The 19,147-nt window shown below is 37.1% G+C and overlaps 2 protein-coding genes and 1 long non-coding RNA gene across 3 annotated transcripts; 2 read left to right on the top strand and 1 right to left on the bottom strand.

The window, feature by feature from the left end:
- The first annotated feature begins 662 nt into the window (after positions 1–662).
- On the top strand, positions 663–4,064 carry rad51ap1 (RAD51 associated protein 1). The gene is made up of 9 exons (XM_026326752.1): positions 663–879; positions 953–999; positions 1,802–1,940; positions 2,490–2,584; positions 2,681–2,770; positions 2,908–3,042; positions 3,133–3,315; positions 3,409–3,546; positions 3,655–4,064. Exons 1-9 carry the CDS (start codon positions 863–865, stop codon positions 3,777–3,779), a joined length of 969 nt encoding a protein of 322 aa, XP_026182537.1. The 5' UTR covers positions 663–862; the 3' UTR covers positions 3,780–4,064.
- Positions 4,065–5,308: 1,244 nt separating this feature from the next.
- On the top strand, positions 5,309–17,758 carry LOC113142023 (probable polypeptide N-acetylgalactosaminyltransferase 8). Its single transcript, XM_026326751.1, has 13 exons — positions 5,309–5,646; positions 6,194–6,422; positions 6,966–7,132; positions 7,922–8,105; positions 8,214–8,411; positions 9,751–9,865; positions 10,801–10,986; positions 11,062–11,199; positions 11,672–11,767; positions 11,837–12,004; positions 12,091–12,266; positions 13,260–13,315; positions 17,252–17,758. The coding sequence occupies exons 1-11, from the start codon at positions 5,436–5,438 to the stop codon at positions 12,223–12,225; spliced, it is 1,827 nt and encodes a 608-aa protein (XP_026182536.1). The 5' UTR covers positions 5,309–5,435; the 3' UTR covers positions 12,226–12,266; positions 13,260–13,315; positions 17,252–17,758.
- A 302-nt stretch (positions 17,759–18,060) lies between these two features.
- On the bottom strand, positions 18,061–18,990 carry LOC117152627 (uncharacterized). Its single transcript, XR_004463031.1, has 3 exons — positions 18,587–18,990; positions 18,286–18,408; positions 18,061–18,186 (listed from the first exon to the last, which is right to left on the bottom strand). It is a non-coding gene; the product is annotated as an uncharacterized LOC117152627 (long non-coding RNA).
- Positions 18,991–19,147: the final 157 nt, after the last annotated feature.

Genomic DNA, 19,147 nt, shown 5'->3' with positions numbered 1-19,147 from the left:
CATGATGCACTGTTTTCAGGGTGGGTTTATAGTCACTGGATACGCAACCAGTAAGTTTTGGTTTGACTTCGCTCTAACAGGGGCCCTCCAGGGGCCCTCCAGGGGAGTAACTCATGTCCAATTGCTGCTTTAGGCCTCACTTTCATTATCACTTATATTCATATTAACCTTCCATTGTATGGGTTTACCTGAAAGCTCCTCCTAGGTTTAAAGTCCCAATCACAGATTCTGGGCCCCCAAAAATTGTGAGCCGGTCCCTGTAGAGCTGTTACAGCCACAACACAGCAACAACTCATGATATTAAAACACATTAACAATTAAAATGCCATATACTTGCATGTTTAACTAAATAACACCTGGAACAGATGTTTAGCCATTTAACCACACACGAAGTCACCGAGCTATTTGACGGGAGCAGATTCGCTTCTTTTTGTACAGAAAAAAAAAACAAATAATAAATACAAATAAAAAAATAACACCCTTTGTGTTCTTACGCTTCAGCAGTCTCAAATCTACCGAGTCTGATTTAATCTGCTTTTTTCCTGTTATTGGTAAATAAACGAATCAGCCGCCGATTTACGTCAACAGTACGTCACTTCCCCTCTCTTCAGGCGGGCTGCTTGAGAGACTAACAACAGAACAGCGCCACCGTTGTTTTTTTTTTTTTTTTACAATATTATCGCTAATTAAGATGTTTTAAGGTTTAATTAGCTTTACTGTGTGTGCCCGAGTGAACGGACGTAACGCTATAGGTTATGTAAAGCTACGTTAGCGTTACCGGCTAGAAAATATTAGCTTCTGACTTACTTATCGTGTCGTTAGCAAACAAAACATAAACCATCAGGTTTAATTTTTACAAGCAATGGACCGTCCATCAAGGTTTGTCCCAGTTTACCTGCTGCTGTTACAGTAACGCTACGTTAAATGCTAACACGTTGTTTTCTTCACACAGGAAAACAAAGGTTGTGAATTACTGTGAAGCCAAGGACCTTGAAGATGGTGAGTTAAAAGTCTAATTTCACTTTTATTTTCAATCTGTCAATGCTGAAGTACAGAGCAGGGGATATAAATACAGGTGTCTCTTATACCTGTGGTCTGGTTTTTCACAGAAATGTCAGACACCACAGCTGTTTATTGGGAAGATTTGTTGTCAGTAATTATATATAATTTATATTGTAATGTCATCTCATATATATGTGTAGTCAAATATTAATTCAACATCACATTAAATAAACTAAGCAGAGAAAACTTTGCACATCTGACTGAGTAAACAAAGATATAGTCATTTAATGATCACATTAAATATATCTACTGTCAGTACTAATGTGTGGGCCCTTCAAGAACGTACTCATTTTCAACTAGGAAGCATCTTCAACAACACTAAGAATAAGACATAACCAATTTAACATTTTAGTCAAAGCTGTTACTAATAAAGTTAACACACACACACGTCATTCAGGCCATTCTGTGCCATGGAAAATGTTGGAGCTGCTCACAGTACTTTTTCTAAAGATAAATATTTTGTAATGGCTGATATTTTATTTTTCTTGTTAAACACACAAATTAAAATTATTTCTTATTCTCTGCATTATTAATTCTGCCAACATTAACCAGACAACCAGTTAAGCTAATAGATATAAAGGTTTCATGTCAGTCAGCCTTGTTATTGTTGCTCATTGTAACAGGAGAACAGAAGTTTTAAGCAGTAGCTATTGCTCATTTTAAAGGTGTGCACATACACATACATAGTCGTCTGTCACCACCACCATTATCCTCATGTTCTCTCTTCATGTTGCGACAGATGAGGATTTTGCTTGTGTGAAGGCTCCACCCAGTAAAAAGGCACGGGAAGATGTAAAACAACAGGAGAACAAGAAATCATTCAGCAAGTTGCCCAGTCAAGAGACCAAGTCACAGTCCACACTGAGTCAAAAGAGCAGGTGGGTCACAAATGAATGTGACATAGTGAAGCATATGCATGATTAAGATAATGATGAAGATTTATACTGGCTCACATTCTCATTAATTTTTGCACAAAAAGACATTGGAATAAGCTCAATCTAATCTAATGTTATAGCTGCCAAACTCTCCACATAGCCTAGCTGCCGCAGTCAGTTAACAGCACACACTATATGACAAGAAATGAACAGTTCCACATATGCACTTGAAGGCGAGTGCAACAGGAATCAGAGTTGGCTTCCCATCAGGTTTGTTGATCAGACAATTTTGCTGCCAACAAAATACATGATACATAAACACAGCAAGGAAATATGATTAAATCATATAGGTGTGTTAGTTTTTATTGAAGCCTCAGTGTACCTTCTCATCTTATTCTCTTAAGTAAACAGTTGCATGTCACCCTGCACACAATTACATCTGAAATTCAGGCTGTTGTAAATATAGAGTACAGGCACATTTTCATGCGTCACGGCTGGACATAATCTAATTTTAAATGATTTCTGAGACTGAGTAACTTTTTTTCCCCACAGGAGACAGTTAGAGGAACGGGATCTAGATGCAGCCATTACACTTTCCATGCTCAATAATACAGATGAGATAAAAGACCAGTGTCCCACCAGTAAAGGTATGACTGTAAGTTTTAGATATAATTGTGCACTTTTGTACATAGGTCTATTGTATGTAACATTTTTCAACTTATTTTTATGTTAAATTTCTCTAGGATATGTCAAGATTCAGCTTCCTGCAGATGAAAACACAGATCCATCTTTGTTGCACCTTTCTAACTGCAGTGTGGATGGTGCAGTTTTGGGTAAATTTCCACATCTTTTTGTCAACGACACATTTCCTCTCATGTTACACATTGAACCTTTTCATATTTGCAAAATACATTGTCATGTGTGATTGTTTAGTAGATGTATAAATGTTGGTAATTTTCATTGTCTCCAGGTTTGGATGAAATCACATCAGAGAAAGAATCATCTGCTCTGTCCAAACAGAGAAAATCTTCTACTAAAACAACTGAGGAGAAGAAGAAAAAGCTTCAGGAAGAAGATGAAGACTATCAACCCAAACTCACACATGGTTGTCACTTTTTTTCACCAACCCTTAAGTATTTAGTTTCTGTTTTGTTTTACTTTTTTTGCCATTAAAATAACTACAATGCTTTTCCAGATTCAGAAAGTGATGAATATTTCAGTGAACCAGATGAGAGCGAGGATGAGGAATTCACAGTGAAGAAAGTCAGCAAAACTAAAAAGAACAAAGTCTCCAAGAAAGAAAAGGCCAAACAGCATCCTGCCTCTAAAAAAGAAAAGCAGCCATCAAAATCATCAAAGCCTAAGTCACAGTCAGCAGGTTTGTTGGGTTTTTTTTTCAGCTTTTGAATGTTACTACTGTAGCTTTATGTTTTATGTGGAAATTGGTTTGATAACTACTTTGTCTCAGCAGCATCCACGCCACTGAGAGGTCCTCCAACAGCTAAATCTGCCACCAAAAAACCTGTTTCATCCTCCACAGTTTTAGTGTCCAAACCTGCAGTATCTGTGAGCCCAGCAGGGGGCAAGATCCCCAAGTGGAACCCACCAGGTACAGTATGAATGAAAAACAGTAGTAATACTTCAGTGTAAACCTTTCAAGACATTTACATTATGTGTCAGTAAATTGAACTATACGTTATATAACAAATCTTTCCAGGTCAAATTGGTAAAAGTCCAACATCGTCCGGTCCAGCAGTGAAGTCTCCAGGTCAGGGCCTGAGACTCGGACTGTCCCGATTCGTCCGAGTTAAACCTCTTCACCCCAGTGTTACAAGTCACTAACTGATCTGTGGATGCCCCTGCAGGCATCAGTGAGGTTCAGTTCTTCTTGTCATTTTAGCTTTATCACTTATTTTTAAAAGATACTTGTAAATATTCATTTCTAATTTTCTTTATTTGCTGTGCAAAGATCGGATGAATCATAGGGTTTTCCCGCATTGACTGGTATCTAAAATCACAGATTGTTTCCGTCATATTGTAACGTCATTTTCTCAGACATTGTCTTACTTTTCTGCATTGTGTATTGTGTACATGTATATATTAAAATAAAATTTAAAATCTGTTTAATTTTGCATGTTGTGATTCCATTAAGTTCTACAGGGATTTTGAAATTACTACAAGCTGCTGATGAGATCTGTGGAATTGGGAGGGATGATGGTCTTCCAGATACTCGAGCTCCCTTAAATTTCAGACCAGTGGCAGGGATTTTCTGGTCTATTGTCATCTTTTAACAGATCATACTCTCAGATTACAGATTAACAATAAAGGGTTTGACCTGACAGTGTTTGGAGGGGTAATATAAACGCACCGCCTGAGGGACTGAAATCTATCCTTTATAGTATCCTCAGTGGCCCTTGGCCAATATCTCACACAAACCGTAACGGTGGAATCTAATCTTGTGTTTGAATACACAAAGCAGAAACAATTCTGCACCCCTGCAATCGTACGCAACACTCCCTTTATCTATTTGATTTTCATCATGTTATTTAAAGAGAATAATGTTCTTGTAGCATGTTTTCCTTCTGGGTAATATTCATGAAGTGAAAACAGCAGGTTGAACAGATCCTTTTAATGTTGATAATTGTGTGCCCTCAGATGTTCATCCCAATGGCATAAAACATTTCATACTCAGATATCAATATGACAGGACTGAGATTGTTTTTTTCATTTATGAAAGTTATTTATTGGGATAAACTTGACAGTATTTTTTTCTGCAACCACATGAACTGTGTTGTACAATTTCCACTTACATGTGATATTTTTATATAGATAATGTTGCAAATGTTTTTTCCTTTTCATCTGACAATTCATGTGATACTATATAAATGTGTACACTTGTATCATTTAAATCCCATGTCAAATGGGCTGAATGATTAATAGGTTTTTCTTTTTGTTTGGATTTACTTCCTGTCATCTTACAGCAGAGAGGTAAAGACACAGTAGGATACAAGGAAAACGTGAACTGGATTAAACAGACCCTGTGATTTTTTTGTTTTGTTTTTCTGAGTAAAAAAAATCCTGTTCACAGTATGAAACCTAAACAACAGGCTTGTTAGACACGCTGTTAGCACAGAGGCTGGACAATTTTGTTGTATTCCCAAAAGCAGCGTTGTGCCTAACTTGTATTTGAGTCCAGTTCCTGTTCTCCCCAGAGTGCTGCTGGTTTTCCATCCTCCCTGGTAACTACATCTAATGGTTTACACCTTGCATCCCAGGTGTAATGCAACAAAACAACAGAAGAATGAATGCCAATCCTGACAACTACATCTTTGAACTTCAGGATATCAGCTAAGACAGTTCTGATATGTCAGTGTATGCAACTGGATTTGTCTGTGTGTGTGTGAAGTGGGTGTGAGACACACTGAGGAGGGAGAACACCTTGAATAAAAGGTGGTGGAGTAGAAGTCGCTGTTTCAGTTTGAGGCACAACAAAACAGCATGCACAGAAGCACCAGGATGAGATCTGGCTGTGTTAAAGGGATTCTTGTGATCTTTGCCAGTGCTTTGGTCTTGTTATACCTCAGCTCCATTAAGAAGGAGCTCCACACCCATTCAGAGAGACTCCAGAAAGCACACCAGAATGAGTCCACGAGGGGTCAGGGAATGCTAATGAGGATGGACAAGATGGAAGCAGACATCAACAGGCTATGTGAGTAAAAGTCTCTATTTATTTAAGTATAAATGAGGATTCATCACATTAACCATGATGTGGTATAGATTGATTTGGTGTTCTGCAGGTCAAAAACATGGTGATATGTAGATTCAACTGGGCTGAATTTGTTTGAAAGTTTTCTTCAGACTAGTAGTTTAACAGCTTGTTCAGTCATCAAATCAAGGTTTATAGGCAAAAGGTCTAAAGCTGTAACATTAACCGTTGGTTAGTTTGCTGAATATTTTGAGTAATTAATGATTTGGTTAATACATTTAAATGTATTTATCCAGCAAAATAATATTGTATATCAGCAAATCCTCACATTTAAGAGCCTGAAATCCAACAGATTCTGCTTGGAAAATAGTAAAACAATAGATTATCAAAACAGCTGGACTGAATAGCTTTCATGTATGGTGGCATGCTGATTTGTGATTGAAATAAGACATGCTATATTTGCATTTCAGGGAGCGGTACTTGTTGGCTTAACCGTCTGTCTTTCACACTGCAACAAGGCACACAGTTTTTTTTTGTCTTTTGTCTGCAGTCAATCTGATGAACAATCTGGAAAAAACAGCAAAGAACGAAGAGGTGAAGGAGAGGAAGGTGGTGAGGAAGCTCTACCCGAACTCGGCCCTGTTCAGCCAGTGGGGTGAGGAGCTGTCAGAGCAGGAGCAGGTAGAGGCTGAGACGTTGTTTCAGAGATACGGCTACAATGCCTTCCTCAGTGACAGACTGCCCCTCAACAGAGAGCTCCCTGACACCAGACCCCCCAGGTGACTATGACGTCCTGCTCATTTGTAGGAACTAATAACTAATAATACTCCACCTTGTTCACATGCAGGCTCTACCATTCCAAAATCCTATTTCAGAAGGCTCTGATGAGCCTCTTCAGTGTGCAATTTTGGTTGTTTATATATTTTAATATTTGTTTCTAACCTTCCTCCATCCATCAATCCATTATCTATACCTGCTTATTCCTATTTAGTGTCACAGGGATCTGCTGGAGCCTGTCCCAGCTTTCTTTGGGTGAAAGGACTTTCCTTCATGATCCAACCAATTCATTCAAAACAGGTCATTTTACTGTAAATAATTAATTTAAAGACAATAATTTGGGCTTTGGAAAGTTGTGTGATATGTATTTCACAATTTTCTAACATAAAGAGAAAGGGATCCGAAATCATCCCCTGACGTTTCCTCTTCTTCTCATGGCCTCCCTGAAACAAGCTCGATAGGCTACAATTTGAGCCGAAAGATGTTTCATTTCAGTCAAATACGTTTCCTGGATAGAAACACTGACACTGTATTTCCTCTTCCAGGTGTGGTAAGAAAAAGTACCCAGATGATTTGCCTACCATGAGCGTTGTGTTAATTTACCTGAATGAAGCCCCATCTATTATCAAAAGGGCCATTCACAGCATCATCAACAGGACGCCGGATCAGCTGCTCAAAGAAATCATACTAGTGGACGATCACAGCAGCAACAGTAGGTCACTCTGAGATTGACAAAGTGATATCTTGGCTTTTAAAATCGTTTCTCTGGAATTACAAAGCCATTTTCACATGTTTTGGGTTAATTAGACATTTACTCAAGCGAGGTCAACAGTGGCCATTTACAGTTTTAAAATGAAAACATACAAGCTCTACTATTCCAATTTTTACATGTGCATACAGTCCTGAATGTGTGATCACATTAACCTTCGGTTTTAAAAAAAAAAAAAAAAAAAACTGCTCTCATGCAAACGATGTGATCAGTTTTAACGTGAAAATGAATATGGGAACAGTGTGTGAGAGCAGTGCTGAAGTTTGTAGTCAGGTGTGTCAGTATACATCAGTATAGTCCAAATTAAACACAGTGAGTTTACAGTAGCAGCTTGAAGTTGCACTGAAGCAGAAAAAGCATGCTTTCATTTGGATTTCAAATGCAGTGAATGGGAGAAGCTTTCCTGGAAAGGTAAATGTAATGTGGTTACACTACATAGGAGATGGCTGACAAAATAAATACACAAACCTCTGAGACTGAACCAAACGGTGTGTAGGGCATTTACAGGAACAGTTTCAATTTTGGAAAACATGCATGTTCAAGTTAAAGTTAATGCCACTCTTTACACATTTATACTCTGTTAATCTAACCCACTGCAATCTGTGTAATTATACTGTAATTATACTAATTTTTCATTAACACCATAAATGAAATTCTCTTCACCTTTACTGAAAGTTTATTTATTGGATAATGCTGCTACAGCTATTCTGTCATAAAATCTATTTTCTGCAGAGGATTTAATGGAGAACTTGGATGAATACATCACCTTAGTCAATGAAGAGTTTCCAGGCCTGGTGAAGAAAATTCGGCACTCTGAGCAGCTCGGCCTCACTCAAGCCAGACTGTCTGGGTGGAAAGCTGCTGTAGGGGATGTGGTGGCTATCTTGGACGCTCACATAGAGGTCTATGTGCAGTGGTTGGTTTATGCATGGCATTTTTAGTTTTCTCCAAGTCTTGCTGTTATGATAAACTTATTACATGTTTTATTCCCATTTGTTAAGTTAAGCTGTCACTGTGTGTGCAGGGCAGAACCTCTGTTAGCTCGCATTAAAGAAGACCGCACCGTGATTCTAACACCAGTGTTTGACAAAGTCCGTTTTGATGACCTGTCAATCACACCCTACAATGCCGCAGCTGACGCCTTTGACTGGGCTCTGTGGTGCATGTATGAGTCCTTCAGACCTGAGTGGTACGATTTAAAGGACGAGACACAGCCTGGCAAGTAAGTTCAACTTTAATCAGTTACCCCAAATCACAAACACTTTTACACTTAAAGGAAAAACATACGAATTTTTCTCCAAAGAGTTAGATGAGAGGAATATTTCTCATATGAAGTGGTAGAAGTGTTGGGATATTTTACAGTCATTCCCAAAGTTGTTTGTTTCCAAATCCAAATGAAATCGTTAGAGTTCCCAGTTATTTTCATAGTGGGCACAAATGCATCCAGTATCTTTGTTTCCCATATCTTTGTTTGATATGCATACAATAACTCTACCTACTGTATCTCTGTAAGAGAAGTACTTCACCCTCATAGATTTAGTCTTATGTAATTACCAACACTGTGGCTAATTTCAGAGATGTTTGTGCATTTGTGATTAACCAAGCTAAATATGCAGGCACAAGGACAAATACTGAAGAGGGAAAACAGCCATAACAAAACTTCCTACCAGTTACTGGTGACACAATACTGAGCAAAAGAATGATGCTATCAAGGAAATTGAGCTAAAACTCAAGATGAGCTATTGCTCACCTCTTTGTTTTCAGAAAACCTTTCCTTTTCTTTTCAAAAAATTCTATATCTGAAAATCCAACCACTATGCTGGTATTGTAAGTGACCATAACTCTGTGGACAGACAGACTCAACGAAGTCAAAACTAAAACATTCAGTGAGATCAAGGTTGTTATAGAGAAAAAACATGCCATACTTCAAAAGGAATAGACTCTGTTGATTGTGCATCTCTAAAAGCTGTAGTTTTTGTGCCTTTCAATACTATAAGTTCACTCAGTCATTGTGTTAGGATTGAGAAAGCCAATGCTGAATGAGAGTGACTGAAAACAGTCTCTCCACTAGAGTTTGAATCTTTGCAAAGTGGAGGTGATGTTAAAATCTATTATCAAATGGTGAAACAGAATGAGCTCAATAATTCCCATAGTAATTTGCCTGTAGGACATTCCCCAGAACAAATGTTGAAAACAGTGACAGTTTTATCATTACAAGCAGTTACTGATTTCCAGAAACATTTAAAGTACTTCACTTAAATGAAACAAACAGGGATACACACTTTATTCGTGGTGACTAAATATTCAGATATATGAAAAACTCCTCAAAGAAAACTACAAGTTAAATGTATCTTTTATGAATTTTGCTCACTGACCTTTGTGTTTGTAGTTGTTTTGATTTATAATTGCTGCACAGACATGAGCTGTTAAATATTTTCTGTGTGATTGTGAACTGACAAAGTGAAACTGAATGCAGTTTAATGGCATTAATACCTGAACTGCACTAACAGTATGTGGTTGGTGTTGAAATTTAATGCAAATTTTCAATTTTTATTTATCAGGAGCCCCGCCATCATGGGGATTCTGGTAGCTGACCGGAAGTTCTTTGGAGAGATTGGAAGCCTTGATGGTGGAATGAAAATATATGGAGGAGAAAATGTGGAGCTTGGAATCAGAGTAAGGCATTCACAAAATATGTGTGCATATATATAATGTATACTAAAAATAGTAATAGAATGGTTTGTTTGGTCAGGACTGGGTTAAGGGGGTTTCCTTTGAAGGTGCTCGAGTTAAATGTTGTCATTCACACATTTGAAACACCTAACATTAAACCTCATTCAATTACATATAGCAGCTCCTAGAAAAGGAGTGGGAGAAATTGTTTTAACGGTTAATCATATCATCTGCAAAGAAACACCCCTTTTGACCCACACTTCACTTCTTATCTAAAAACAAACCATGCTGCTATCTTAATTAAATATTGAGAAAAAAAACAAACCTTTATTTTGACCACGCCCCCCTTAACCAGGCCTTGACCTACTGTCAGGACACTGGACACTGGCACGCACTTTTTCCATGTCATATTAGGACAAACATTTTCACACCATATTATGGTATTAAAATTTTGCATATATAATGATTTTGCAACATATGATGTGAAAAAGTACCTTAGTATAGCATGGTGTGAAAATTTTTGTCCTAATATAATATGATATGAAAAAAGGGCCTTACTAAGTATGTTACCACATACTATACTAAGGCAAATTCGTGGACTACTCACTATACTAAGGCACTTTTTTCACTTTTTTCTGATTCCAAAAAAGGGCCTTACTATACTAAGGCACTTTTTCACATCATATTATGTTAGTGCAAATTTTCATCTCCATAAGGCACTGTTTTCATGCCATATAAAATTTTCCCTTGTCATATTAGGATAAAGATTTTCACACCATATTATGGTATGAAAATTTTGCCCTAACATAGGATGTGAAAAAGTACCTTAGTGTTATTAATTTTTGTGATGGGTAGATAGATTCACTACAATAAATTAAAAAATAAATTTTATAAAATTAATAAAATAAATTAAACATTTGGTTTTTGTCTTTTGGCAGGTGTGGTTGTGTGGAGGAAGTATAGAAGTCATACCTTGCTCTAAAATTGCTCACATTGAACGAGCAATGAAGCCTTACCTCCCAGACTTGGGTGAAATGGTAAAGCGTAATGCACTGAGGGTGGCAGAAGTGTGGCTCGATGAATATAAATACAACGTCAATATAGCCTGGAACCTTCCCCTAGAGGTACGGGGCAGGAAGACTGTCATTAATGAGTGCTGTGTGTTCTGATGATTGTGTAGTCTCTTTTGCTTTTCACAGAATCATGGGATTGACATCGGGGACGTCTCAGAGAGGAAGAAGCTGAGGGAGCGTCTAAAGTGTAAACCCTTTAAGTGGTATCTTGATAACGTTTACCCCCTGCTGGACCCCCTGCACGACATACTCAGTTACGGAGCTGTGAGTCAAAACATTCATATTTAAGAGGCATGTGAGAGGCTGAATCTGCGGTGCATTCTGGGCTGAGGCCTCAGAAGTTATAACATTGTGATCATATACACTCAGCTGGCAGTTGGTTAGGTACATCAAGCAAAACCTAATGCAATCTACTTCATCAGTCTTGGTTGAATCAGCACCTCTTTGAAAATGTTTCAGCAAAACTGAACATTATCACCTTAACTGAGGATTTATTGCAGGGCCTATGTGTGAGACTGCATCAGTTTTTATTAGGTGTACCTAACAAACTGACAGCTCTACAATCGCATAATGTAACTTCTGTGGCTCCAAGCTAGAATACACCTAAACTGGTAGGATTCTATATTTGTTGCTGTCAACAAATTCTATTTAAAAGAATAAAATGGACAATAGTGTGTAGAACTGTTCTTCATGGATGTTATAAAGAATTATTTTCTCCTTCTGCTTTTGTTGACAGCTGACAAATGATCTGAAGCCAGACATCTGTGTTGATCAAGGCTCAATGCCTGGAAACACACCCATTGTTTACAGTTGCCACTACTACTCACCTCAGGTATGTTCAGAGATCAACTGCAAACATACAGTAAATTTGTTTGTAGATAATTAGTGTTCTTTGTTGTAGCACTGTTATTTTCACTCCGATGGACAACTTTACATTGGTGGAATTAAATCTCACAAGTACAACAGCAATCGCTGTCTGGTAGACACTGGCTTTGGAAACATCCCAGGACTGTATGAGTGCAAACTTGCAAAGGAGAAGAGGTTTCACATGCTGTGGGATTTTGAACAGGTGAATATTTCAATTCAAATCTTCACTAGAGGTGCATCTGTCTGCCTGAGGAGGAAAAATGAAGTGACAGCATGTTTTGTTTGCAGAATGGACCTATTCAGAACAGAGAAACAAAGAAGTGTCTGGAAATTGCAGAAGATCAAGATGGCTATTACAAACTTGTTGTTCAGCAGTGCAGTGGTCAGAGCTGGAAGATACAAAACCTCATCAAAAACCACTGAGAACATGTGTGGGCAGACAAAGAAACAATGTTTGCATTTGGGTGAGTTTGCATTTTGCGTTGAATGACTTCGATTCACAAGAGTCATGTGATGCACGAGCAGAGCAAAGTTATGAACTATCTCACTGAGATGATTTTTATTTTATTTTTTGTTTGTGATACACAATATGAACTGCCATTGAGAAGTAATTTTCTTGTTCTTTTTCGAATATAAAAAAAATCTCCTTGACTCTTAGTTTTTTTGAGATTTTTTTTTTTTTTTTTATTATAGGTTGCTGATAATTTTGAGCTGATGGATTTAACTGAGCTGGCCAAAGAGGACACAGAGCGACTCACTTTTCTCAGCCCCGGGGTAGTTTACTGTCAGGAAACATTTTTCCTAGGAAAAGCAGAATAGTTCTGAAACTCCAAGTATCTACAGTACTCACCTTCCAGTGTCAGCCCAGAACATGCTGCAGTACCAATCAAATGCTTGGACACACTTTCTGGTTTAGCTCAGTGGGAAAGTGTGTCCAAAAATTTAACTGGTACTTTAAGTGTAAACTCTTTTTTTACAGTCATGTATAAAAACACTAGTCCTCAAGAGAACTTTGTATTTAACTTGGATAGACATCATGACTTATAAATGTTTGCTTTAGTTCAGCACTACGACAATCGTCACTCTAGGCAAACAGGATCCTTTGTGCTTGGGCAGTTTCATTAGCAATGAATGTGTCCCATTTGTTCTGCCACATGACATGAGCCCTAACTTACATATTCCCCCAGTCAAAAGTCTGGACACACTTGGGAAAGTGTGTAAAGGCTTTAACCTCTGGTTAATCAAATCAAACCCCACCCTTACTAAAGGCAGTTGTGGCCTAATGGATAGGGAGTCAGACTCGTAACCTGAAAATTGTAGGTTCAAGTCTCAGGTCTGGCAGGAGCTGTATGCTGTCAGTGTGTGTGTGCCGCAATGTGCACATATTTTCATCCTCTCTCACCTCTGTGCTCTTCCCTTCATCCCTCCCCTCTCTGACCCACTTTCTTGCCTTTCAGTGGACATGATCTACGGGCCCCTGGACCCAGTCAACCCTTATCCCCAGTCTTTACCAGTGAGTGCCCTCATCTCCATTTGTTAAACCCTGTACAGCGTCTTCTTCTACTGTTAAAGGACATTTTTTTTGAGTATTTACTCTAAATGTTGCCAGGTCAATAGATTTTAGCCTTATATTTTTAGTGTAAGTACCATGTACATTAGTTTCATCATTTTCACTGCATACTGCCTGATTTTCACCACATATTATACTTAGCTGTGTTTTTTTACCACATACTATACTAAGGCATTTTTTTCATTTTTTTACCACACACTATACTAAGGCATTTTTTTTTCATTTTTTTACCACACACTATACTAAGGCATTTTTTTTTCATTTTTTACCACACACTATACTAAGGCATTTTTTTTTCATTTTTTTACCACACACTATACTAAGGCATTTTTTTTTCATTTTTTTACCACACACTATACTAAGGCATTTTTTTTTCATTTTTTTACCACACACTATACTAAGGCATTTTTTTTTCATTTTTTTACCACACACTATACTAAGGCATTTTTTTTCATTTTTTTTACCACACTATACTAAGGCATTTTTTTCATTTTTTTACCACATACTAAACTAAGGCATTTTTTTTCATTTTTTTACCACACACTATACTAAGGTATTTTTTTCATTTTTTTACCACACACTAAACTAAGGCATTTTTTTCATTTTTTTACCACACACTATACTAAGGCATTTTTTTTTCATTTTTTTACCACACACTATACTAAGGTATTTTTTTTCATTTTTTTACCACACACTAAACTAAGGCATTTTTTTTTCATTTTTTTACCACACACTATACTAAGGCATTTTTTTTCATTTTTTTTACCACACTATACTAAGGCATTTTTTTCATTTTTTTACCACATACTAAACTAAGGCAAATTCGTGGACTCTACACTATACTAAGGCAAATTCGTGGACTACACACTAAACTAAGGCATTTTTTTCATTTTTTCACCAAACACTATACTAAGGCATTTTTAAAATTTTTTTTACCACATACTAAACTAAGGCAAATTCGTGGACTCTACACTATACTAAGGCAAATTCGTGGACTACACACTATACTAAGGCATTTTTTTCATTTTTTTACCGCATACTAAACTAAGGCATTTTTTTCATTTTTTTACCACACACTATACTAAGGCATTTTTTTCATTTTTTTACCACACTATACTAAGGCATTTTTTTTCATTTTTTTACCACACACTATACTATGGCATTTTTTTTCATTTTTTTACCACACTATACTAAGGCATTTTTTTTTCATTTTTTTACCACACTATACTAAGGCATTTTTTTTCATTTTTTTACCACACACTATACTAAGGCATTTTTTTCATTTTTTTACCACACTATACTAAGGCATTTTTTTTCATTTTTTTACCACACACTATACTAAGGCATTTTTTTCATTTTTTTACCACACACTATACTAAGGCATTTTTTTCATTTTTTTACCACATACTAAACTAAGGCATTTTTTTTCATTTTTTTACCACACACTATACTAAGGCATTTTTTTCATTTTTTTACCACACACTATACTAAGGTATTTTTTTCATTTTTTTACCACACTATACTAAGGCATTTTTTTTTCATTTTTTTACCACACACTAAACTAAGGCATTTTTTTTACCACATACTATACTAAGGCATTTTTAAAATTTTTTTTACCACATACTAAACTAAGGCAAATTCGTGGACTACTCACTATACTAAGGCATTTTTTTCATTTTTTTCTGATTCCAAAAAGGGCCTTACTATACTAAGGCACTTTTTTCACATATTATGTTAGCGCAAATTTTCATCTCCATAAGGCATTGTTTTCATGCTATATAAAATTTTTCCATGTCATATTAGGATAAAAATTTTCACACCATATTATGGTGCCTGATTTTCACCACATATTATACTTAGCTGTGTTTTTTAACTGCTATGGTCATGAAGTCATGTCATACAATACTAAGATATCTTTTAACCAACTGTCAGGGTAGAATTTTCCTTGTATACTACAGAAACCGATTGATTATTATTAATATATATATATGTATATATAAATTATTATTATTGATTAAAGGATTTATGTTTACACAACATGCTTACAACAAAATATTTTATGACTAAACAGAAAACAGGCATGATTATTTACCCCCTAAATTTATTTTGTAGCAAAGGGAGTGAATACAAATGCGCACACACCAATTTTCAGTTTTTTATGTGTAGATCAACTACATAAAATCCAAATAAAAGTCCATTTAAATTCCAGGTTATGCAACAAACTAGGGAAAAGGCAGAGAAGGGTGAATACTTTTGCAAGGCTTTGTACTATACAGTACTTAGTTATGTATTTTACTTTTTTAAAATTTATTTATTTTTTACACTGAATGCTATAGTGAAGTGGGTCTTCACCACACAATATTCCTTACAAAAATATACTATGCTTAAAGTTTATTTTATTTGGTAAATTCAGTAAAGTAAATTGTATAGTTTATGTAGTAAGTATACGAATATCAGTGTACTGGTAGTACATTTTCAAGTGTACCATTTACATTATTAAATATTAAATTATAGTATTTTATATGAAAATACATCTTAGTATATTATTGTGTAAAACATGTCTCAGTACAGTATGGAGTTTAAAAAATGCCTTAGTAGGCTTATTAAAGTATTTTATGTAAAAATGCGTTTTACAATAGTATTTTTAAAAATATGTCTTAATATAGTTTGACATGAAAAATTCACCTTAGTACAGTAAGGTGGGTTTTCACCACATATTATGGTAAGTTATGATTTTCATCACATTCACTAATAAGGTGCATTGTTTACCACATCATATAGTAAGGTCACAATTCTTGGTTCTCCAACAGTGTAGTTAATTATTTTCACCAAAGGAAATCGATGGTAGACCTTAGCACATGTATTTCTCCTTGAAGAGGTTGTAGTGGATCAAATGTTTCCTTCATGCTGGATAAGAGCTGACCTAACTTGTAACTCCACTATTTGTAAAGGCTGCTGGGTCTGGGTCATCTGCTTCAAAAAGCAGGTGAATGGGTCAATGTCTGTGTCATCCCCTGTCAAGATGTGTTTCCCCTCAATACCTTGAGCTCCACCTAACCTAATCCTGACAATAAGCACCAAGAAGGGGAGGAAATGGGAGGAGAGGGTGAGAAAGGGGGAGGAGAGGGTGAGAAAAGGGGAGGAGAGGGTGAGAAAAGGGGAGGAGAGGGTGAGAAAAGGGGAGAAGAGGGTGAGAAAAGGGGAGGGGAAAGGGGCGGGACCTTTTTTTTTTTTTGGGTCATCTTTCATGTTTTTACCTGTCAAATATGACTAACAGCAGTATATTAGTGTGAAGGAGTCGGTGTAGTGGTAGTGTAAGGGGTTTGGCTACCAGAGATTAAGGGTTCAAATCCCACTGAAAGCGGGGGGTTTTATAAAAACTTTCTTACTGAAACATAAACTGTTACTATATAAGTTACACCCTCTCCTTCTGGGGAGGGACTGAGTCTCCTGCTGGTCTTGAACCACCAACCTCCCGCTCTCAGGCCCTCTGCCTTTCCTCTTCACCATCTCTTCTCACACTTATATATAGTTCTCGTGTAATCATGAACCTAATAAGGAGCATTTCTGGACAAATTAATAAAGCTGTTCCTGGCAAGATTTGAACCAATGTCTTAGAGAAGATCTCAGCATGCAAGCACACTGACTGTTCCTCTACACTATTGGAGGAACACAGAAAAAGCAGTGCAGAACACCTATTTGTGTCAGTTTTCTTTCCATCTGGACCTACATTGAACAGACAAGGACTAAAAGGGGAGGAGAGGGTGCGAAAAGGGGAGGTGTGCTGCATGGACAGCCAAGGTTCTTCCTTGGACACTATAGCCCAGTGCTTTTCTGCATTAAGACTCTTCATTACAAATATGACTCTTGTCTCTGCAGGCAGCTGGTCCAGAGGTCGACAATCCTTATTTTGGATGAACACATTAGTCACTACCCTCATCTGGAAGATCCTACTGGCTTCCTTAATGCATATTTCAATTTTATTCACTCTTTCTGAAGGGATACTCAATGCTGCTGCCATGTTAAGGTAATGGATTCTGATGATTGGAACCAGAAGCAATGCTGCATTATTTTGAGATTTAATCACTTGATGGGTTCATTCAAGTTATCGATCCCTGAAATGCCACTTACTGCCATGGAGAGCATAAAATGTGAGCTTAAAGAAGCATTAATTGTACTTTATGCAACTGACTAACTCCTGTGACAGAGTGGAATTAGTGAACCCTACACTAAGTTATCCTGGGTTGTGTGATTATTATTAAGCTCTTTGATTCCCTCTATTTTCTGTTTAAGTCCTGCAATCAGCTGCATTCTTATTGAATTTTGATATGACTTTATACATTCTCTTGATGATGCTGGGAAACAATAAATGTCCAATAAAATTAGTTTTGCAAGAAAAAAAACACTCAACAATGAAATGATGTTTCATGAGACTCTATTGTTGATTTGACAGAAAAATGTTCTTACTGCCAAGAAACATGAGGGCCAGCAGACAGTATAAAGGAAACATGGAAACATTTACATACAAGTTTACATACTAGAAGTAAAACAATGTTTTTCACATTGGACAGTGTCACCAATATAATCACAACAGCATTATATATTTCATATTAAAAAAAAAAACAACAAAAAAACAGAAGATTCAGTTTTCGTTTTGCAGAGATCGAAGGTCTTGAGTTGGCACAAAGGTGCTGAGTGAGACTTTTATGCCACCGAGGCCAAAATGATGTCAACGACCGTCACCTGCAAGGTCACACCATCTGCTAGTGCCAAGCGAGCACGAACAAGCGCATCGTGACCACCGCGAAACACACCTGGGCAGAGAGGGAGGGAGAGCTGTCAGTACAACTGATGGCATCAATCAAATCATGTCAAAACCTTCATTCAGCACACACTATTTTAAAAACACTCACCAGCAAGGAAGAGGACATGCGAGTTCTTGTTTTCAGGAACTTTGTCTGAGCGCTCACATGGCTGCATTCCCAGGAAGCTGATGATGTTACCAACCGCCAGTCACATTGCATTGGCTGTAAGCTCTGATATGATATGATATGAAATATATATATATATATATATAAATATATAATATCGCAGCCATAAAATCCAAAGGATAACTTGTAAAAGAAACCCTTTTAACTACCAACGAAATACTTTTTGTACAGCCACCTTAATCTTTGAATTTATAATATAAGCCTAAATCCTGATTGTGCATACCATCGAGAGTCCGTACAGATGACAGGGCAAAGGTCTCTCCCTTCTCAAAATCATCTCCCACGTCTTCCCACGCGGCTCCTGTCGCCCCTGACACTCTCGAAGGGGAGCAGCAGAGAAAACCAGCCATTACAGCCGTGCAGTACCCATGATGCACATCTGTAAAGTTGAGGTGCAGTGTATATCATGTCCCTTAATGCACAGAAAAATACAGCAATACACCACACAAAAACAATGCAACTTGTTTGCATCGGAAATGTTGTTTCACAGACACAGGAATGACGTCTTTGTTAAGACAAAATAAAAATAAAAGGAGGGAGTTGGTCTCTCATCCAGCAGAGCTACTTAGTCCATAAACTTGCGGTTTGGGTTGGCACCGAAGAGAGCCACTCAGATTTCAGGCATCATCTACTACTCACCTCAGGTATGTTCAGAGATCAACTGCAAACATACAGTAAATTTGTTTGCAGATAATTAGTGTTCTTTGTTGTAGCACTGTTATTTTCACTCCGATGGACAACTTTACATTGGTGGAATTAAATCTCACAAGTACAACAGCAATCG

The sequence above is a fragment of the Mastacembelus armatus genome, chromosome 23, assembly GCF_900324485.2.
Source record: "Mastacembelus armatus chromosome 23, fMasArm1.2, whole genome shotgun sequence".
NCBI classification, from domain to species: Eukaryota; Metazoa; Chordata; class Actinopteri; order Synbranchiformes; family Mastacembelidae; genus Mastacembelus; species Mastacembelus armatus.
The sequence above is the reverse complement of the archived record's forward strand: the minus strand, read 5'-3'. Positions and strand labels throughout refer to the sequence as shown.

Bases quoted from the DNA above. Each gene is read 5' to 3' on its own strand.
- rad51ap1 (XM_026326752.1), top strand. The intron at 1,000-1,801 runs GTGAGTTAAAAG...ATGTTGCGACAG, and splicing joins AGCCAAGGACCTTGAAGATG to ATGAGGATTTTGCTTGTGTG. The intron at 3,316-3,408 runs GTTTGTTGGGTT...TTGTCTCAGCAG, and splicing joins GCCTAAGTCACAGTCAGCAG to CATCCACGCCACTGAGAGGT.
- LOC113142023 (XM_026326751.1), top strand. From the start codon at position 5,436: ATGCACAGAAGCACCAGGATGAGATCTGGCTGTGTTAAAGGGATTCTT. The intron at 10,987-11,061 runs GTACGGGGCAGG...TGCTTTTCACAG, and splicing joins CCTGGAACCTTCCCCTAGAG to AATCATGGGATTGACATCGG. The intron at 12,005-12,090 runs GTGAATATTTCA...TTTTGTTTGCAG, and splicing joins TGCTGTGGGATTTTGAACAG to AATGGACCTATTCAGAACAG.